Below are 22,120 nucleotides of genomic sequence, written 5' to 3' on the forward strand. Positions count from 1 at the left end.
CTGAATTCTTTCCGCATTCTGGACCTTATTCTAGCCCCATGTATTCATTCATTTAAGCCCTATACTAACCTGGCAAAGAGCCTCATACACACCTCACAGGTAAGGAAATTGAGGCTTAGAAGAAATGACTTTCCCAAGGTCACATGGGGGCTGTCTGACGCTAAGGTCTATGGTGCATGTTTGCTGGAGGGAAACATTGAGTGGGGGCTTCTTTTGTGTCAGAGGGACCTGCTCTTGGGGACTGGTTTTGAACGATGGATGCTAGCCTTGGGGCCAACTACACTAGGGTCAACCCGGCCAGTCCTTGGCTGAGCCTTTCTTCCTAGAGGTCAGGGTAAAGCACTTGACTGTTTACTAAGCCTTCCCGTCTTCATGATCTCTTTGACTCCTGTGGCATTCTTGGGAAATAAAGTCTACATTATGATTTCCATTTCCCAGTTGAGGAAACTGAGGCTTTTGAGGGGAAGCCCTCGTTGAGCATCAAATACAAGAGAGGGAAGAGTTGGAGCCAGAACTTCAGCCTTGTGCATTAATAGGTGCCTCATTTGCCTTTTCCCTGTGGGGTCAGGTGCTGGGCGGGTGTGGGGATGACTCACACAGGGCACGTGGGTGGTAGGTGGGGCTTGCCCGGCGCTGAGGGCAGGTAACCCAGCCAGTTCTGCCTCTGCTGCCTCAATCCAGCCATCAGCCATCCCCAGGCCTGAGATGAAAGCCTCTTGCCGGCCCAGCCACTGTCCCATCGGGGGGCCTTGGGCCCCAGACATGCGGTGATATCAGAGCAAGGGCTGTCACCACCAGCTGGTACCTCACAAGGTGAGTCCTTGCCACATGGGGCAGCCAGTGCCATCCAAAGCGCCTGGGGAGCCCAGAGGATGGACTTGGGGTTCTCCTGGTCTTTGCCCATAAGCTTCCAGGAAGGTTGGGAGGGAGCTAAGTTCCAGCAGGGGAAACAAAGTCATGAGCTCTTGGCTGTGAGAGTGCAGACTCTAAAGGAGACATGAGCCTTCTCTGAGTCTGGAATTCTTCCTTGGGAGGAAGAAGGTCTTATGGCTGCTCAGGGCAGAGGTGAGGGTGCTGTCTCCCTCAGTAGGCTTGGGGATGTCTCTCGTTAGGGCATGAGTGTGATGGGATTTGGGACTCTACAAAATGGTCCAATACTGGAGAGGTGTGGGGCCCAGGCACCTTACAGGTGGCTCTCCCAGGTGCCTATGGTCTTTACCATTCCAATTAGCAAGAGAGGCCATTTAAATCAGTGCGAGGGCTTGGGAAGCATGACATTCCACTTGCCGGGCGTGGAAACTGAATCCAGAGAGAGGGAGGGCAGGGCAGCTGAGAGTCCAGCGGGTGAGAACACAGGGTTTATGGGTGATTCAGGAGCTAATTATAGCTGCTGCAGTCCTGATCCTGATTTTCCTGGCCCTCTTCTGCGCTAGCTACCCAGGACAGCCCACAGTCATGGGCAAGGCAAATGGAGCAGCTAGTATCATGGGTCAGGACTAAGGAGTCCTTAGGGACCATCAGCCCATTTCTCAAGAGAGAAACTAGAGACCCGGGGAGGGGTAAGACACATGCCTCCATCCTTCTTGCTCCCTCTTGGTCCAGCTAAGCCTTTTAGCCCTGTCTGTTCAGAGATTTCTTTGGTCTGGGGCAGGCAGTAAAGGCCACCTGTCCTCCTTAGGCTGTGACAGGCAGGGACCTGGGTGTCCTGAGGCCCTTTCTGTGGGCTTCCCCACCTGGCTGGCCTTGAGGCCCCTCTTGAGTGCCTCTGGCATCAAAGTGTCTGCATTTCAGAGACAGAGCCCTCCCCTATCCTAACACCCCTCATCCTCGTTTTCCATGGGGCAGGCACTGTTCCATTTCCAAACCTCTCCAACCCGATGACAAGGAGGTGCTCAGGCCACCTCCTTACGAGGCTTTCCTGCTGGAGCAGGGTCACCATTAACTCCAAGTTCATCCATCCAGCTAGGTTTTTGTAGACACCCTCTTCCTCTGCTTCTGTGACTCAAGCTGAGGTTGGCTTCTTTACTGTATCACCTCCTGTCCACTCCTCCCTTTCTAGATCACACACCCTATGTGAACAGCTGGCCCCTATCCCCACAGTCCCCACAGCAGCTCCCTCCTGGCCCCTAGGCCTCCACGCCCATGGCTATTTTCCCTGAGGTGTCTGTCCCTATGTAACCCCAAGCCCTCCATATTCCTTGCTGCCCTGGGTTTAACTCCCAAGTGGAGCCCCTCACGGTGTGATCCAAGCTGTTTCTAAGGCCCCCCCTGACATGGGCCCCAGGATCTCCCACCCCAGGCTCTTTGGCCCCACTAATTCCTTGCCACTCACTGACCTATCATGACCCCAAGTCTTTGCCCAGACTGTCTCTGCTCAGATTGCCCTTTCTCCTCATAGCAGCCTTTAGGGTTTCTTCTGATATGCCTTCTCTTTCTCCTTGGAAAACATCTCAGTCCCTCTTCCCAGCATCTCTATGTCCTTTGGAGCTGAGCTCAGTGGCCAGCCCACAATGAACACCAGCAAAGTAAGTCTGGACCAGGGAATGGGCCTCCTTTGCCTTGGGGCAAGGGATTCAACTACTTCCTCTAGGCAAGAGGGAGTTCAGCATGCAGACAGCCACAGGCTGCTTTTGCTCAGCTTTGTGAAGAGGATGAGAGAGATGATCAGTGTATTAGCCTCAGAAGCCATCCAGATTTTGAGAAATCTAAAACACCAGAGGAGCCCAAGGCTGTGCCACTAGAAACATAGTGTCTAGAGAAAAGAACTTGATGCCAAGGTCAGACCTCTTGGAGTACAGATCTGAACACAAAATCTGAGCGACATCAAGAGAGCAGAGCTACTTCTCAGAATTCCATACAAAGATCACTGGGGCTTGGGGCTGGGAATGGTGACTTGGGGAGACGATTGGGCATGGTGGTCTCTACCTGGATGCTTTGCTGGGCTCTCCTAGGGACAAAGGAGCAGGCAATAGGGAAAATTGCAGGAGCAGTTGCCCTGATCTCAGGAAGGATCGGCAACCTAGGAATATAGAGAGGGAGCTCCTGTCCCAGGAGGTCTGAGCAGTAGCTGGACGGTACCATGTGGGGGTCTGAAGGCCCTGGAAGCTGCTCCATGCCCGTAACATCTACCTTGTGAATGTGTTCCAGCTATGAATGCCCACCCCAAGGAGATGGTGCCCCTCATGGGCAGGAAAGTCAACATTTCCGGTGGGAACCCTGCTGTTCTGACAGAAAAGAGGCCGGCGGAGGTCACCCCCACCAAGAAGAGGTAGGATTGGCAAGCTTAGGACCAGATTCTGTGCAGTCAAGGCAGGGGAAGTTCCCACTCCAGGGATCTCTGCCGGTGGACCAAGATTCTCAGGTGTCATCTAAGGTGGCATGGCACCCAGCCAGGTCTAATGAGGAAAAGACACCGCATACTTGGTCTTTGCAGGGGAGGTCTATAGAATGGAACAGTCAGGGAGCTCTCCCCCAAGGGGCCAAGGGGCACTGAGGCAAGAACATTCAGAAGGCTCCTGGAGGAGGTGAGGCATTCCTGGAGCCATCCCTGAGACAAGGAACAAAAAGATGGGTGGAAATTCCAGGTAGCTCAGACTTAGTTGGGTATGTTTTTACCCACACTGATAGCTTTCAGTGCACTGAGAACTCCAGCTGTCTAACCCACCTGCATAATGGATACTTTGGGAAAACCCATTTCTGTGTATAAGAATCAGCTGTCAAAGGCAGAAGGTGCTGTGAGACCTAAGAAAGAGGCAGACAGATCCAAGAATGCACAAAGTGTTGTTTATTGGGGACCTATGGACAGATGTGTGTCTTGTGCGGTAGCAAGAGAGAAAGATCACAGCCTTGAAGGTAGGAGGGGGTTTATATGCTAAACTAGACAAAGGTGGGTTGTGGCCAAGCAGAGTATGTACCTCGCTTTTCTTAAAAATTATCAACATGTCTAACATCAGTTTAGAGATATTCTGAGTGTTCACAGCCAGCACAATACTCTTGGATGACTATATTTTTTTCTCATTAAGTTTATTGGTACATTTTAGGTATACAGTACAGTTACATTCATCATTGGGATCTTGTACCTTTTCATGACAGGTCTTGGTTCTCATTTTTTCCCCTTATCCCCGCCCTCCCTTCACCCCCTCCTCCCTTCCCTATTTACAAATACTTTATTTCCATTTTTTCATTTTCTCATGTTTTTTTTCCTATTCCCTTATTACCTTTCCCCAACCCTTCCTATTTTCCCTACACCTTTAACCCTTTCTTCCTATTTCACATTGTCAATTATATCATTAATGTCTTATGAACAAATACTTTTTCCATTTTTTCATTTTCTCATGTTTTTTTTCCTATTCCCTTATTACCTTTCCCCAACCCTTCCTATTTTCCCTACACCTTTAACCCTTTCTTCCTATTTCACATTGTCAATTATATCATTAATGTCTTATGTACCCTTATAGTTTTTCACACCAGAGAAACTATTCGGTATTTACAAATGTATGACTTACGTATTTCACTTAGGAGGTTATCCTCAATATGTATCCATTTTGGGATGACTATCTTAATGGCTTTGTTTGTTCTGTAGGACCAGGGTTGCCTGGTGGGGAAAATAGAGGCTATGATCAAGATGGTTGTAGTCACATCAAGCTGGGTCCCTGTATAGGGACACCGGCAACGGTACCCACTCATTGGATGATAAATTGGGATTACGTCAACAAAGTGCTCAGCACAGTGCCTGGTATTCAGTAGTGCTCAGCACATGTTGACGTTGGTAGTATTTTTGTAACCTTTATCATCATCATTGCTGTTGTCACTCGATAGGCTCTTGGGACTTAGGCAAGGCTGGGGTGGTTAGTTCCACTTCCAAGCTGCGAACACAGAGGAAGCTGGGAGCAGAGGAGGAGCTTCTCTAGGCTCAGACCTTCCTTCCCTTGAGCTGCCTCTGAGGCAGGTCCCTCTCAGATCTCTTGGCTGATTGGGCGCCTCCTACAGGGGCCATCTTAGACCAGGGAACCACCTCAACTGTGTGTCCTTTGGATACCAGAGAAGTCTGGTGTGGCTGAGATATCAGTGAGTAGAGTCTTTGAAGAGATGAACCTCACTTACAGGGCTAGTTAAAGAACTTGAACAATCTTAAGGGAAGGGAGGGATTTCTCTTGGGAGGGAGGGCATGGTGAGATTTCCCTTTAGCAAGGTTACTTTCAGTGATCTGTGTGGGTGATGGATTGGTGGGGAGACTGGGGCATGAAGCTCATGAAGAGGCTGTTGGAAAGCCCAAGTGACAGGTGGTAAGGTCTGATCCTGGGTGGTGAAAGATGGAGAGGCGGGGGTGGATCAGAGGGGTATTAGTGTCAAAGGATCTGTTATGGGAGGCGAGGGAGAAAGAAGATACAAGACACACTTCTTTCTTCTGGTTCAGTGACTTAGAAGAATGGTGAGGCCACCTCTGATATGGCCCCAAAGAGGAGAAGGAACAAAGTCAGGAGGAATGAGCCAAAGTCAGGTATGAAGTACTGGCTAAGGGTGCTTGTGGGACATCCAGGTAGGTGGTCTATCCTGGTGTGCAGGAGAGAGAGAGAACTGCGGAGAAATGGAGATGCAGCAGGCGTCAAAGAAGCATGAGGATCACATGGAAGGAGCAGAAATATCCCTAGGCTGGGCCGGCAAGGACCGGCCTCCCTGGCCATCTTACTAGTCCCCTCCCCTCCCATGTCCCTAGGGACTGAGGATCCCGGCAGGACCGAGGATAGGCATTGGAGGAGTCCCAGGTGTTCCTAAGCAGGTCCTGTCCACCTGCCTCTTTGGAGCCCATCCCTGCATGTGAACTCGACTCCAAGCTCAACACTACTGACTATATTGGTCATCTTTCCATCACTCTGTTAAGATACCTGACATGAACAACTTAGTTTGTGGTGGAGGGCATGGTGGGGGAAAGCTGCTCACCTCGTGGCAGCTGGGAAGCAAAGAGAAAAGAAAAGAATGAGAGAGATAGAGAAAGAGAGGGAGGGAGGCAGGGGGAAGAAATAGAGAGGTTGGAGACAAGATATTCCCTTCAGTACCTTTCTCCAATTGTGCCCCACCTCCTCACAGCCCATGCAGCTATAAATTCATCAACAGGTTGCTCCATTGATGAAGTTAGTATCTTCATGGTCCAGTTACCCCACTGTATTCCACCTATGAACATTATTGTTTCAGGGATTGAGCCCCCAGTACACAAATCTTTGTGGAACACTTCATATTTAAACTGTATCACTGACTTGGGGCCAGGGATTTAGCTCAGTGGCACTGTACCTGCCTCACAAGTGCAAGGTTCTGAGTTTGAACCCCGATACTGAAAAAACAACAAGAACAACAACAAAATGTATACATTACATGCAAAGAAAGAGGGAAGTGCTATTAAGGAACTACTAATGGTGGAATTGAAAGCACCAGCAGGTAGGTGTGCATGCGTGCATGTGTGCATGCATGCATGTGTGTGTGCATGTGTGTGTGTGTGGACTTGAACCATCATGCCATTTCTCGTGTGGTAAAATGTAGGACCAGAGATACAGGCTGACAGAGGCTGTGAAGAAGTTGGCTTTACAGAGCTCAGAACACTCAGACATTTCTTGGCACAAAGCAGATGGCCAGATAAGCTCTTCCCCCGCCCTGGGATTGTGTCCCAATCCTGGACTTATCCACTCCAAGGGACAGAAATGCAGGAGAAAGGGTTAAGTGCTGTCTGCACACCTGAGTTAACACCCAGGTGACCTAGGCTAAGGGAAGGAATAAACAATCAGCACCTGCAGCAGGTAGAAGCCCAGATGTCACGGGGCCAAGACCGGGCTATGTGCTCATGACAGTGGGTGGGAAGTGGGTGTGCATGATAAGTAGGGCAAGCATGGTTCAGGCCCTCACGGGCTAGTAGCTGTTTTGCCTGCAGTTAGGTCCTTGCTCTCATTACTCTCCTCACATCCTGTGCTTCCTTCCTGCCCTGGAAGATTTTCTCTTGCTGCTTTCTTTGCCTCTGGGATTTCCCAAACTATAGGCCCAATCAAGATCCAGACTGCATCCTACTATAGCAGAGCAGAGTCTTCTCCATCTGTCTCCTACACTGTTCCCTTCCCTTGAGCTCCTATAGCCCAGTCCCTCTCCAGAGAGGAGGAAGCTGTCATCAGAATGATGTCTTGGCCCTGGTTGGGGTCTCCAGGGATGAAGTTCCTGGAATGGTCATGTGTGCCCTCTCTGCTCCCTAAAAAGTGTCCTATCATGAGCATCTGGGTAGGGTTTGAGTAAGGAGCCAGATCAGTGAAGGAGTAGGCTGGAAAATGAGAGGAGAGGGTAAGCTGGCAGGTAAGCAGCCAAGTGGCCCAGACCAGCCACTCACACCCATGAGGTCATGACATGGTGAAACGATGCTTCTAAAATGAAGGAAAACCTTGGGCCCTTGGACCACTTTCCTTGGGCCACTGTCTTAGAGAAAAAGCTGTGGGTGCACAGTTAGGGCCTGTTTGAAGAGGGTCTGGAAAAATCTCAACCAGGATGTCTTGAGATGGAGCCTCCAGGAGATATGTTTGGAGTGTCTGTGGCCTGCTGGCATGGCAGAGCGGGACCAGCCTTGGAGTGGTAGCTCTGGGCCACTGTCAGGGTGTAGAGAAGTGGTGAACAGAATAGCTGGCCTCCGATGCCTGCTTCAGCTGGATTTTCCAAAGGTAGATGACCCCAGAGCTGTCAGAAGTCCACTGCTTAGGAATCATTTGGCCTAACCATTATCCATTCAGGTGAAGTCTCCTGAACCAGAGATGAAAAGTTAAGTAAAAAGATTAGATGAAAAGAGCCATGTTAGAACCCAGGCTTTGAATTTCCAATCAAAAATTTACTCCTCCCTTTGTCTTCTATTTTGGAAGAAGGATTTTCTTTTAGGTCAGGTCAGTTTTCTCTTGATAGGCAAGAGTCAGAAGATGAAGGCCAATGAGTTGGCCAGTATTGCTCTCTGTCTTGTTTCTGCACGAGCTCTGAGCCTTCTAGGCTCATGTGTGCCTGGAGAAGAGGAGAAACCCACCAGCCCAGCCTGAATCGCTCCTACCTGCTCAGCCCGGGAAGTGGCTGTGTTGGTCAGCCTCCCTCTGGGACTAACCCCTGCTGCTGGTTTGGCTAGGAGCAGGCCCAGAGGGCTGAGAGCAGAGCAGGGTGGATTGTGGTTTGGACATCATGTTCTCTGATCAATTTGGTTTCTACCCTGGGGAGTGGCCATGAATGAACTGCTTTTCCACATCAGTTGCCTCATCTGCAGAACAGGACCAGCATCCCTTCCCTGCTGCCATCCTTCTGAACTTCATACAGCTGGATTGCACTTTGGGAGCTCTTCCAGGGTTTTGTGAGGAAGGGAAGGGGCATGTTGGTCATTCTGGGCCTGGGAAGAAAGAAAGCAGGCCTCAAAGGTGCTTGGAAGCCTGTGCATGTGGAGAGAGGCATGGCAGCTAAGAGGTTACTGTGCTGGAGAGGTCACAGGGCCAGAAGCCATGCTGCAGCAGTTGCCGCAGCTGAAGTCATTCAGTGTGATTATCCCCATCCAGGTTGTCTCCAGAAGGCTCCAGTATGTGATTGCAGTTTCCAAGGTCATGCAAGTCTGCATTTGTGGGTGTGTGTGCAGGTGTGGCCAGGTTGTGACTGGCTGGGACTCAGCTCTCCAGTGTGCATCTGGCCTCTCTTGGGGCACTATTTCCTCTTTGATGGAGCCCAGGCCCCAAGGAGAAACCGACTCTGGGCCTTGCCTTCCACTACCTGACCTGGTTTCCTGGGTCTTCCTTCTTGATGATGAGAGGTTCCCAATCCTATCCCCTGGCCTCTTAAGTCCTCCCTGCTTAGAGCAGCCCATTTTTGGTTGTGAGGAACGGCACAGGTGCTGATCACAGTAGTTGAGAGTGGAGGAGTGGCCAGTGCTGGAGCAGCAGACTCCTTTAGGAGCTGGGGGCACCTGTAGCATGGTCTAGGGACTTCTCCCTGGGGGCTTCACTTTACATCTGCATTCTGAGGGGCAGCTGGGTGGGAAGGGGGATCTAGCTCTTGTTGCTCTCTCCCTGCCTTTGCAGAGCCTTTCCTACCTGGAGGCAGCTGTGGTCCTCAGGTGTTAGGCACTCACCCCAGGCGTGACTCTTAGGGTCATCCAGCCAGTATTTCTAGCAACAAGAGTCACCTAGATTCTAATCCAGGCTTTGCCACATCCTTGTGAGTGGCCTTGGGCAAACTGTTTTACCCCAGAGCCTCCCAGGTCCAGACTGTGACATATGAATGAGGACAGTGCCCATATCTAGGCCTGCTGTGAGGGCTCGGTGAGACGGGCACCAAGTTGGCCGAGGGTGAATGCTCAGTGTGGGTGTGACACACAGGTGGACAGATCCTGCCTCAGGTGATGGCCTCGTTTGGCTGTCCCCTCAGTGCTCACTTCTTCCTGGAGATAGAGGGTTTCGAGCCCAACCCCACTGTTGCCAAGACATCCCCGCCCATCTTCTCCAAGCCAATGGACTCCAACATCCGACAGTGGTGAGTACCGGTCCTGGCCAAGCCCTCTGCTCCAGCCGATGGCCAGTGATGTGCCCTAGGCCATCACTGTGGCTGCAGCATGCTGCCATGGCCCATTTTTACCGTTGTCCTCCCCATTCCCCCAACTTCCAGCCTCTCTGGCAACTGCGAAGACATGGACTCCCCTCAGTCACCTCAGGATGATGTGACCGAGACGCCATCTAATCCCAACAGTCCAAGGTGCGTCAGGTCCTTGCCCTCCTCCCATTGGGCTCATCGAAGGGCAGTGTCAGAGGGACAGGCTCCAGGGAACTACGGGAAAGGAGAAGAAGCCACCATTCCTGAGGTGTTGGGGCAAATGTCTGGAGATCTGGACCCATGTAACATGATACTCTCTTGTTCTAAAACATTTACAACCTTCCCTCAGCCCTGTATTTTGGGGTAGTTGTTAGGAACAGTTTGATATATGCCCTTCATGATCATTCCCAGGGGCATCTAGACACGTATTTGAATCCAGGCAATTGCATGTGGATAGGAACAGGAGGCTGATAGGGTGACAGGGAGTCCAGGGCCAGAGTTTACAGGCAGGGATGGCAGGCATTGTGAGTCATGTGAGATTCTTGGGGTGGGGGGTGGGTGGCCCTGGAGGGCCAGTTGCTCTGGTGGGGAAGAGAGTGGGGTGCTGAGTTGGAAACATTTTCTAGCCTCAGTGCAAGCCAGGCCAAGGAAGAGCAGAGGCGGAAAAAGAAGCGGCTAAAGAAATGCATCTTCACGGCTGTATCTGAGGGGTGCGTGGAGGAGCTGGTAGAGCTGCTGGTGGAACTGCAGGAGCTTTGCAAACGGCGCCGAGGCCTGGATGTGTCTGGTTAGTGCCTGGTCCTGGAAGAGGATGCAGGTCTGGGGGTCCCCACTTGTCTCTACTTGGCTCCTGCTCCATCACTTGTGGGGCTGGAGTGTGAGGACCCTCGAATGCTGGGCTAGTGACTTTGAACTTGACTCTGAAAGCAATGGGGAGCTATTGAGGGGTTTGGACAAGTGAGGGTCTGCATGGAGGATGGGGTGAAATTGGCGAAGGCTGCTGCGGAAGCAGGATGGAGACTCTGAAATATGGGTAGAGGAGGGGGGACTAGTTCGGGAGAGTTCTTCAGGCAGGACTCAAGGACATGGGGAGTGAGGGAGAGGGAGGAGTCCTTGGTAGTGCCATTTGGATATGGGTAACTTGCTGGGACTCTGACTGACTAGGGGACCAGGAAAGAAGCAGATTGAAAGGGAGAGGATAAGTTTTATAGGCCACGAATAGGGAGGAGCCAGGGTGGGGCTGCAGATTCCAGGGTGTCAGTGCTGAGGTGCACAGTGGGAAGGCAGGAAGGGATGAGACTGCCTCTAAAAGGGAGAAGGTACACAAGGCAAGAACCAAAGGCCTCAGACAGGGCTCCCATGGGCACGAAGAAGGAAGAAAGCAGAACCGAAGGAAGAACAACTGAAGAGGAAGGAGGAGTCCCGGGAGTGCGGGGTCAGGGAGTCTTGTGCAGAGGGGATGGCACAGGATCTTGAGGTATGAGACTGTGGCTCCCACTTCTTCTGGGCGGGGGGTCAAGGGTGGCAGGTCAGTCCTGCCTGTGTCTCCATCCTGCAGACTTCCTCATGCACAAGCTGACAGCCTCAGACACAGGGAAGACCTGCCTGATGAAGGCCTTGCTAAACATCAACCCCAACACGAAGGAGATCGTGCATATCCTGCTCACCTTTGCAGCCGAAAACGGCATCCTGGACCAATTTGTCAACGCCGAGTACACCGAGGAGGCTTACGAAGGTACCCTGCCCACAGGGGCGGTGGGGTTTCCAAGGCCACTGCCAGCAGAAAACCCCAGCATGTAGCTCTGGTCCTTTCTCTTTCTGCAAATGACTGGGAGTGATAGGCACTGTTGTTGGTATTGGGATACAGTGGGGGAACAAATCAGATTAAGCCCACTATTCTAAGGTAATTTTAGACAGAAAATTCTAGGAAAATAAAAGAATGTAGTGGGGCATAAAGAAACTGAGAACAGGTAACTTTAGAGTGGATGGACACAAACGTACCTTCCTTCCAGAGAAGGATCTAAAAGCAAAGTGAAGAATGAGCCTGGCACGTTCCAGCCATGGAAAGGAGGCTGGAGAGCCAGGCAGGAACCAACAAAAGGCAACTATCTGTGCCATTATCACCATCATTAATGTCAGTTTTGTGGCTTCCCTTGTAGGTGGGCCATGGAGATAAAATCTGGGCTAAGCCTGGGGATGTAGCTCAGTGAAGAGTGCTGGCCTAGCAGTATGAGGTCCTGGCTTTGATTCCTAGCACTGGGGGAAAAAAAAAAAAGGCGGGGGGAATCCATAGTGAATAATCTGTAAGATATGGGTTCATTGGGCTCATCTGAGGTTTTGGAGTCGGGAACTGCCTATTAAGGTTAGATACTTTTGGCAAAAATGATGGCTCGTGATTGTCCATCCTGCTGATATGCCAGGGGCCACGAATCATTGCAGGTTTCCTGGGTAGGAGGCTAGCTTGGGCCTTGATCCTTCTCATGGGAGAAAGTAATTTTGACTTATTATCTGAATGCTGCAGACTTTCAAACAGGATTTTCTTATGCATAAGAAAAAAAAAATCCAAGGATTGTGTTAATCTAGAAGAAATGGAAGAAGGGAGAAGAAACCCAGGAGAGACTGCTGTAGATTGAGTGCTGAATGCACACAGAGCTGCCCAGTAGTCAAAGCAAGGAGAGAGACTGGATGAGTCATAAAGTGTTCTTAACCTGTCACAAGGGAGTTGACACTAGTCCTGTAGACAGCAAGGTGTCAGACCAGAGTCTCAAGCTTGTTTGTCCCGATCCTATTCCCTTAACAGTCTCCTTCTGTTCCCTTCTTTCTGACAGCGCTGCAGGATCACACATATGAGCAGGCTGGCCTTATACTCCCTGAGTAGTCCAGGTTGGCCTCAAACTTGTGGTGATCCTCGCCTCAGCCTTCTGAGAGCTGGGATTACAGGCTTACATTGCTACCCCGGGCTCCCTGGGCTCCAAGGGCAGCGATTCTTGGATGAAGACAGTCTGCTGGCCGGGGATGATTCACTAGTGCTCTTTGGGTCTCACATGGGAGACAATGGATTTTTTTTTTTTTTTTTAATGGTTTTTTTTTTTTTTTTGAGCAACCGAACAGAAGTTATTAGTATCTCTATTAAGGCTTTGCTGCCCTGGCCTCAGATCCTTACCTCTCTCTTTTCTCAGTCTCCCTCTTGCAGATGGGCTTGCAGCAGGAGCCATTCAGGTCTGGGAGGTGGTGGTGTCGGGGGAGAACAGTTATTCCTGTTTCCCCAGAAACCCACCTTACAGCCACCACTTTGCCCAGGATGTTATTACCATTGGTGATTTTAGGCAGCCCCCAACCCCGGGGCTTAGGGGCTTCAGGACCAGGGTCCCTGGTGTCTCCAGGGTCCCTGCTCTAAGGTAACCCCCTTGCACATCCCCAACCATAGGGCAGACGGCGCTCAACATCGCCATCGAGCGGCGCCAGGGGGACATCGCCGCTGTGCTCATCTCCGCGGGCGCCGACGTCAACGCCCACGCCAAGGGGGTCTTCTTCAACCCCAAATCCCAGCACGAAGGCTTCTACTTCGGTGTGTGTGGCCCAGGCTGTGCAGCTATGGGAGGGGATGAAGGGAAGAGAAATTGGGGAGGGTGAGGAAGGGGTCCCTCTGCGCTCCTCTGGACGGAGGGTCCCTGACCCAAGTGGCGCTGGCGGGCTGGAGAGCCCTCTGCTGGGTAGATGTCCAAGGCCTCGGAGGACAGAGCCAGACCGGGAGGCGGCTGGGGCAGACTGGAGAGCTGGAGAGCGGAGCTGGGGAGGTAGGGTGGGGTGCTGGGGTGCCCCTGATGGCCTTAGCGGGCACATCGGCATCCACCTGGGCAGGAGACCCGAGGGGGTAACAAGGAGGGGGAATCAGTTTTATAGGGAAGCAGTGGTTCTGGTGGGGAGATGACTTGCCTTGCCTAGTAAGGCCTTGGGCTTGGTGTAGGTGAATGTCCTGGCTTCCAACTCTGGTCTCTCCCCCTGCAAACAGGGAGTCACAGGCAAGAGGTAGAAAATTTCCGACTCACAAATTGAGTAGTCCCAAAGCAATTGGAGTTAGATATGTCAACTTAAAAAGCAGTCAGAGTCTCCAGAAAGTGCCGATACTTATTTGAGAAGAGTAGAGCTTGCAATGGAAAGAGCAGACAGAACTTCATCATGGAAACACTCTGCCTTAGCAAACCAAAGGTGTATTCAAGTAGGCCGAGGAAAGCCCAAGTTCTTAAAGACAAGGAGAGTTACATCAGATATTCTGAAACAGTAAACGTTGGCCACAGTGATTAATAAGAGCAGAGTCAGTCCAAGGGTGAACAGAAGACAGGTCTCGGGCAGATGTCACTGTCTAAGTACTTTTTGCAAAGGTCACTGTGCCCTGGATGCAACTTGTGGTTCTGGCAGAGTCTATTATTAATAGTCACTATCAAGACATCATGTGTAAAAGATCTTCTGTCTTAACTTCCCTGTTTTATCTATTTTTGGGTTTTTTTTTTTTTTTGGATGAGGTTGACAAAAGGATTGCATTTTGATTCTGACAGGGGTCACATTTCTTTCGCAGATGCTCTGATTGAAAAAAGTTCAAGCGTATAATTTAGATATGGTAAAATTCACCCACTGCAGTGCCTAGTGCTGTTATTTTCACAGATGCTTAAGAGTTGTGTGACCACCACCAGACCAGGGGCTCCATTAAGCCAACGCATTTCTCCAGGCAATTACAAAAATCCCTGTTCTCTCACCCCAGCCACTGTTTACTAACCACCCTCTGGGTGTCTTTTTAAACAGTAGGACTAGATTGGCCTGGGTGTTCTGGAGGACAGGGTGAGTTGAAGAGAGGGCCCAGGAGGGAAGCAGCAGCTCTGGGATCTGGTCTTGGTGCTGTTCCGGGTGCTATGAGACCCCTTGGGAATCACTTTCCTTCTCTTTTCTTAGCAAAAACATATAAAGTGCTTACTATCTGTATCAAGCCCTGTTCTAGGTGCTTGAAATATATCAGTAAACAAAACAAAGATCTCTGCCTCCATGGGACTTATATTCTAGGTGGGAATCTATAATAAACATTATAAATAATAATTTGTAGACTATGTTACAAAAAGGCAAGTGCTATTGAACAAAATATGAAGTAAAGCAGAGGAAGAGGAAATGGGAATTCTGTCTGGAATTGGAGGGAGGAGGATATTCAATTGTAAGTAAGGTGACATTAGAACCAGGAATTGAGTATGCACAGTCTTTTTTTTTTATTGAACCAAGAGTTGAAAGAAGTGAAAGAGTGGGCAAAGTAATGCAGATTTATACAGCAGCGTGAGCAGCCTGTGCAAAGGCCCTGAGGTAGGAAAGTGCTCAGTGTATTTGAGGAAAAGGAAAAAGGCCATTGTAGGGGAGGTGGCTAGGAGATATAGGGTTTTGAGGACTGTTTTAGAACTTGGACTTTTATTCAGTGTAAGGCTGAACATATGAACAGAGGCAGTCCAGCTGCTGTGCTGAGCACAAAGCTATGGAGAGCCAGAGGGCAGGTGGCAGGGGTGAGGACCAGGACACCAGTTAGGTAGTTACTGGAGGGATCTATGATTGACCTTCCCCAGGACAAGGAGCAGATGAGAAGAAGGTCAGGTAATGTCAGGAGCAGTGCTGCTGATGTGGTCAGCTCATAGGCTGTAGTCCTGGAGCCTGGGAGACGCTGCCTCTGGCCCACGGAAGCACTGAGCCCTGGTGCTCCCTTTCCTCCAGGTGAGACACCCCTGGCCCTGGCAGCATGTACCAACCAACCTGAGATCGTGCAGCTGCTGATGGAGAATGAGCAGACGGACATCACTTCACAAGACTCCCGGGGAAACAACATCCTGCATGCACTGGTGACAGTGGCTGAGGACTTCAAGACCCAGAATGATTTCGTGAAGCGCATGTACGACATGATCCTGCTAAGGAGTGGCAACTGGGAGCTGGAGACCACGCGCAACAATGACGGCCTCACACCGCTGCAGCTGGCTGCCAAGATGGGCAAAGCCGAGGTGAGGCCACGGCTGCAGGGTGGCTGGAGGTCGGGGAGGTGCAGCTTCCCCTCTGCCAGCCCTAGGGCCTTTCCGAGGATCCCACAGTCCACAGCCTCAGCCCCTGGAAGGTTCCTTAGGTCTAGAATGGAGTTGTAGCTCCAGGTGGGTTTACTCTGAGTGACCACACAGAGCCGGGGTGATGCAGCCCGTGGATTCCCCTCTGGATTTTGATCCCACGCTCTGTGGCTCTAACTCTTGTCCTGGGACTTCCTTGCTGGGGCCAGACTGGGGGAACCCTGAGGCTGAGGTGACACATATCTCATATGCTTTGCAGCTGAGCATTCCAGCATCTGTGAGGCGCCCAAGCAGAGGCTGGGTGTCTGACCCTTGAGCTCTTTGGCCTCTTATGGGGATGGGAATTTTGCATGGCTGTTCTGGATCCAGAGCCAACGGGCTGCTTCTCTGAGATTATGGAGAGAACCCAGCCTGTGGGTCAGGGCAGAACTAGCCACAGCATCTCTAGCAGAGCGTGGCTGCAGACCCTTTGTGCCTTCTGTGATGTGGCCGAAGAACAAGGCTGAGCTGAGAGCCTTGGGGAAGACTTGGGCTGTGCTGGGCTCAGATCTTTATCGGTGACTGGAACTGTGTCTTGGTCTGAGATCAAAGTCAAGGCTCAGGCTGTTCTCGGGACAGCCTCTTCTGCAGCCCCTGAGCCTGGGAGGGCACTGTGGCTCGGGGAGGTCACAAGAGAACACTGTGTACCCACCCATCTCCCAAGTCAGCTGCCCTGAGGGCCTTGGGTCCGTCCCAGTGGCCAGGGCTGGGGACCACAAGGGACCTTTTTATTCTCTCACGGTAGGGGGAGGAGGAGTTGGACAGTGGCTTCAACAGAGAAGGAATTGTGAGCCTGCCTCCTCTCCCTTCATCTCCCTCCCCCAGCTCACAGCTTTCTGCGGCTTTGAGTTGAGTCAGATGGTGGCTGCAGACCGAGCTTCCCCCAAGTGCTTCACCCCTCCCTGTCACTGTGACACATGGTTTCCCTGCCTCCCCAGCCCAGGGAGGAGGCTTCCTGCATGGAGATGGCCCAGGACACCAATCCCCATTGAGTGGCCGACATTTGTTCCTCTTCCTGTCCTCAGATCCTGAAGTACATCCTCAGTCGTGAGATCAAGGAGAAGCCGCTCCGGAGCCTATCCAGGAAGTTCACAGACTGGGCGTATGGGCCCGTGTCATCCTCACTCTATGACCTCACCAATGTGGATACCACAACAGACAACTCTGTGCTGGAGATTATCGTCTACAACACCAACATTGATGTGGGTCTTCTGGGTGGGTCAGGAGGGGTGGGACAAAGGGCTAGACATCAGGCTGGGGCTCAGGGGGCACTGGAAGGACCCGATGCAGCCAGCCCCACAGTGTCTGTGGTCTCCCAGTCCTTTGTCTCAGTGGCAGAGCCAGGCACAGAAAGGTCAGGGCCTGGGGCAGATGCTGGGCACCCTCAGATTGTAGATCCTAGTGTTAGGGGCTTTTTTGGTCCCAGGATGCAAGAGTTTGGGTGTGGGTGAGGATGGATGGTGTTGATCTTCTCAATCTTGTTTCTCTCCCATCTCCCCTGCTGGTTGATACAGCCTGGCTTGGAATACTTTTTTCTCCCAGTTCTAGTTCCACATGAAGGTCATGGAGTGCACACAGCTGGAGCAGCTCAGGGGCCTTCCTGGAGTAGCCTGGAGAGGGGAGATACTAAAGCTGGAGTTGAAGAGAGAGGGTCAAATCCAAGAGATTTCCAGCTTTTGCACGAAGTGGAGAAGCAGGCTGGGTCTTCCTCTGTCACATCTTACCAACAGTTCTGCTTTTTTTGCGGGGGTATTTTTGAGACAGGGTCTCACTATGTAGTTGACACTGACCTGGAACTCACTGTGTAGCCCAGGCTGGTCTTGAACTCACAGCAATTCTCCTGCCTCAGCCTCCCAAGTGCTGGGATTACAGGCGTGCACCACCACGCCCGGCATCTTACCAACAGTTCTGCTTTTTTTGCGGGGGTATTTTTGAGACAGGGTCTCACTATGTAGTTGACACTGACCTGGAACTCACTGTGTAGCCCAGGCTGGTCTTGAACTCACAGAAATTCTCCTGCCTCAGCCTCCCAAGTGCTGGGATTACAGGCGTGCACCACCACGCCCGGCATCTTACCAACAGTTCTGATTCCCTGAGTCCGCCTTCTCCAGGTCTCCCTGAGCCCTCACAGCAGCCTGCTTGGGAGGGCAGGGGTCGTACCGGTTTTATAGATGAGGATTTTGAGGCCTAGAGAGGATCAAGAGCTATCCTAAGGTCATACAGGAAAAAGGGCAAGTTGGGGCTGGAACCTTTTCCTAGCCCTTACTGTGCATTAGATTCTCCTGCCGGAAGTCTCAGGCTCCTGGGGGATGTGGCGGCTGCCAGGATACACTGGAAGGAGCCCCAGGAGCTGGAAATTACCCTCCCAACATTTCCAGCTAAACCAGTCCACAGCACATCATGACTGGCCCTGTTCTGCCAGGAGCCCCAGTGACTCAGAGGTCCTTTGAAAATGGTCCCTCCCTGCCTCCCTCATCTCCATGGTAACCGGTGGCATTCTGTCCCCCAGAACCGGCATGAGATGCTGACCCTGGAGCCCCTGCACACTCTGCTGCACATGAAGTGGAGGAAGTTTGCCAAGTACATGTTCTTCCTGTCTTTCTGCTTCTATTTCTTCTACAACATCACGCTGACTCTCGTCTCTTACTACCGCCCCAGGGAGAAGGAGGTATGTGGGGGCTGGGGCCAGATAGGGAGGGCAGAGCCGAAGGAGCTTGGAGCTGCCCCATGTGTACATAGGGAAACCGAGGCCCAGAGAGTCCAGGAGATTTGCACGATGTCCTTCAGTAGTCATCCTTCAGAGCTCCTGGGGAGCTGAGTACATCTTTGGAGGTTAGTTGGGGTAAGTCCTAGGTGCCCAGCCCCAGGGTGACTCAGGTGACAGGGAGAGTTGAGGAATTAGGAACTCCAAGCTCTGCTGGGCTTTCTGTCTGACTCTAGAAAGGATCGGGTGTTTCTGCTGTGAGGGCTACAGGAAATGTGAGCGTGAGTGTGTGTGTGTGTGTGTGTGTGTGTGTGTGTGTGTGTGTGTGTGTGTGGGTAGTGTGGTTGGTTGGTCAACCTCCTCAAGACTTTGGGCTTCAGTTTCCCATCTATCACTGGGGCACAGTCTGGGCTTTATTTACCTGTGTTAGGAGGCCCTGTTGAGCGACTGGTGAATGTGTAGTTCTGGGAAGGACAGATGGAATGGAGCATATGGGCTTCTTAGACAGACTGGCTTGGTTTCTGAACCATGGAGTTCTGGGTTCCCACTGAGGGAGGAGGCAGGGTTGCCACATCTTCTCTTGCCCTCTATGGAGATAAGGTTTCATGCTGCCGTGGCCCAGCTTGAGGTTTCGGCCTATATGTCATGGCCTCCAGAGGGACACAGCCCTGACTCCCATGTTCACCCTCCTCCTTCCTTCCTTCCTTCCTACCTTCCCAGGACCTCCCACACCCACTGGCCCTGTCACACAAGATGGGGTGGCTGCAGCTCTTAGGGAGGATGTTCGTTCTCATCTGGGCGACGTGCATCTCTGTGAAAGAGGTGAGTGAACATCTGAGCCCTTTCCAGACTGCCCTGCAAGGCAGGCAGGGTGAGAACTGGCTTGGCTCCCACCCTTCCCTCCTCTGCCTGTACTGCTGAGGACCCTGGAGGGCGTGTTCTTTCTAAACCTTGGATGCCTGAGTTAAAACACAAGAACAAATGAGGGAGGAAGGCCTACCCTATTTATGTCACCCCCTCCACCCAGCCATCCAACTGTTCACTATTTAACTACACTTCCCACTGCCCATATTCCTCTCTTAAACTCTGCCCACTGATCTGGTCACTTGCATTTTCTAGATTTTTTCTTTTTTTTTTTTTGGTTCCGGGGATCGAACTCGGGACCTTGAGCTTTTGAGGCAGGCAGTGGAACCACTGAGCTAAATCCCCGGCCCCATCACTTGCATTCTCTTATCCATTCATTCTTCCATTCACATATCCGTCTAGCCTCGCCTGCCATCCTTCCATTCTTTATCCAGCCATCTTTCTGTCCCTCCGTCCATCCACCCACCCATCCTTTGGTCTGTCAGTTAACCAACGAATTAATCGTTATATTCTGAGCACTCTCTGTGTGGAGCTCTGGAAGAGTGATAGGGATGGAGAAATATAGCAGACGTCTCTTCCCAGCATCAGCAGGCTGTAGTGACACAAGCTTCTTGCCCCTCCATAATTCAGCTGTGTTGCACTGGGAGTAGCAGAGCTTGGCTGAGTTCACTCCCAGTCAAGGTGAACTGACTCCAACTAAATTCTTCCCCTCTGAATTAGCCGTTCGTTCTCTTCAGCCAAGATAAGCTTGTGCCTCATTCTACAGTCCTGCCCGCTTGACACTTGTTATCAGCAGGTGCCCCAAGACCTGCCCAGCTTCCCCCTCTTCCCACACTTTCAATGAATAAAGACTTGATGTCCTGCGAGTCTTTTGTCTTGGCTGCCCAGAGCAGCTTAGATCAGCCCAAGACTCTTTCCTATCTCTTGGATGTTGTATGAGCTGGCAAGAGACCAGGACTACTGCAGGGGTCTCTGGTAACGTCCCCTAACCCTTTCCCCATAGACAACATTTTCACAGTCTAAAGAGGATGTTACATGGGCACAAACATCTAGGCTTTAAGGTAGTCTTTGAAAAGGTCCCTGAATGGGGTTCATACCAATGCTCAGAGGAAAGGAGATAACTTTTATTTGGAAGTGGGAAGGGGGGCTTAAAGATAGACATGGGACTTACTCTGGAAGAGTAGGGTAGGGTACAAGGGTATTGAGGTTAAAGAATGGCGTGAACAGAAAGCTTGGCCATATTTGGGAAATGGTAGGTAACTGCAGTGATTGCTTTTGTCATTTTGTGGGGTGAGGGTGGAGATGAAGTTTTAGAGAAGAAGCTTTGAGGGAAGATCCACTGTCACTGTGGGGTAGTCTATGTTTTCCAGGCACAGGTCCCTTCCCTCCATGGGCACTGGGTAGGCCTTCACATACTCGGTCCTGGGGAAGCACCCACTTCTCAGAGCCTTAACTGAGGGGCATGGAGAGGGTGCAGTTTTTCTTTCCTTTCTGGCCTTAGGGCATTGCGATCTTCCTGCTGAGACCCTCAGATCTGCAGTCCATCCTGTCAGATGCCTGGTTTCACTTTGTCTTGTAAGTAGGTCTGTCCCCTTGGTTACCACCTCACAGGCAAAGCCAAAGTTCTCTTTTGCCGCTACCATGTCCCTCTGGAACATCATCTGCCTGGTAAAGGAGGCACATAGTTGCCTGTGGAAAGGCTCGGAAACTCCCAGGATGGTGCCCAGTGTCTGATGGTGGCGATGGCTCACTCCACCCTGTCACAGAGCCCCAGGAACGTGGAAAAATAATGAGAAGGATTAGCAGTCCTGTTGATTTTTTTACAAAATAATGTTCCAGGGAAAGCCTTTCCTAGACACATAGGGCCTCAAAAAGTCATCCTGTGGGACCTTGGCAGATTAGAATTGAAAGGTATCTGACAAAGTACTGAGTCTTGCCTGTAGATCCCCCTGAGGCTTTCAGAGCAGCAAAGCGAGTCCCTACAGTCTCATGGTGCTTCAGGGGTGTGGAAGACCCAGCCTCTGAATCATCTTCACTCCCAGCTAGGAGAGGGTTGGTGGCCACAATGCCCCAGCCACAGAGCCCAGTTCTGAATGAGGTCACGTACAGCTCATGACAAAGTCTCATGTGACCTCCGTCTCTAAGTCAACAGAGACGGATTCAACTTTACAGCTGTGGTAATGGAATAGAATCTGCAGCTTGGGGTGAGGAATGCTGGGCTCCTCAGCTGTGTTTGCCCTACTGAAATCTCTCCTCTGAGCATGTAGGAGGCTGGTCTGTAGGACCAAGAATACTGGCCTGATGTCTCCAAGTGCCTAGGTGTTTCATTATGTGTGTATCTGCCTTCCAGATACACGAACAGTTCTTCATCCCTGTGGGCAGGCAGGGTACCCGGATACTGCAGTAAACAATTGGGCAGCTGTGACACTGCCCCGTGATGTAAGACAGACACAAGGGCATCTGTCACCTTTGAGGAAGTATGATGATTCCAGGAAAAAGTCTATTTCTATAGGTAGTGGTTTTAGTGCATTGTCCTGCTCTTTTGCTCCTCATTTGTTTTACTAAGGTAGAAGAAGGTGGTAACATCCTTCCTCATTTCAGTCCCAAATGTAGTTGATCAGTCAGATGTTTACACTTCATGGCACCAGAAAAACAAGCTTGTCTGTGTCCTAATTTTGATTAGCTTGTAGTTGTGGAAACTTCCTGATGATATAAGCAAGAGTATTTTTAGTGAGATGTCTGCAAAAGTGGGAGTGTGTGCATTATTTTGGAGTTCATTTTAATCTTGTATCTTTGGTATATATTCTGCTTTCAAAATTTTAATTATGACAAAGTGCACAGAACATAAAAATTACCA

The 22,120-nt window shown here is 51.1% G+C and overlaps 1 protein-coding gene across 1 annotated transcript in view; it reads left to right on the plus strand.

Annotated features, from left to right (window-relative positions):
- The first annotated feature begins 743 nt into the window (after positions 1 to 743).
- Positions 744 to 22,120, plus strand: part of Trpv3 (transient receptor potential cation channel subfamily V member 3) — a 28,316-nt gene continuing 6,939 nt past the window's right edge. The window contains exons 1-12 of the mRNA XM_010611387.3: positions 744 to 813; positions 3,148 to 3,268; positions 9,415 to 9,519; positions 9,652 to 9,738; positions 10,203 to 10,363; positions 11,135 to 11,311; positions 13,004 to 13,144; positions 15,319 to 15,599; positions 16,721 to 16,897; positions 18,205 to 18,363; positions 19,120 to 19,221; positions 20,765 to 20,838. Of these exons, the coding sequence (XP_010609689.1) occupies positions 3,150 to 3,268; positions 9,415 to 9,519; positions 9,652 to 9,738; positions 10,203 to 10,363; positions 11,135 to 11,311; positions 13,004 to 13,144; positions 15,319 to 15,599; positions 16,721 to 16,897; positions 18,205 to 18,363; positions 19,120 to 19,221; positions 20,765 to 20,838 (1,583 nt within the window). The 5' untranslated portion in view covers positions 744 to 813; positions 3,148 to 3,149. The remainder of the gene's footprint in view (positions 814 to 3,147; positions 3,269 to 9,414; positions 9,520 to 9,651; positions 9,739 to 10,202; positions 10,364 to 11,134; positions 11,312 to 13,003; positions 13,145 to 15,318; positions 15,600 to 16,720; positions 16,898 to 18,204; positions 18,364 to 19,119; positions 19,222 to 20,764; positions 20,839 to 22,120) is intronic.

Source organism: Fukomys damarensis, unplaced genomic scaffold (genome assembly GCF_012274545.1).
Source record: "Fukomys damarensis isolate Sample0158 unplaced genomic scaffold, DMR_v1.0_HiC HiC_scaffold_13, whole genome shotgun sequence".
Taxonomy (NCBI): domain Eukaryota; kingdom Metazoa; phylum Chordata; class Mammalia; order Rodentia; family Bathyergidae; genus Fukomys; species Fukomys damarensis.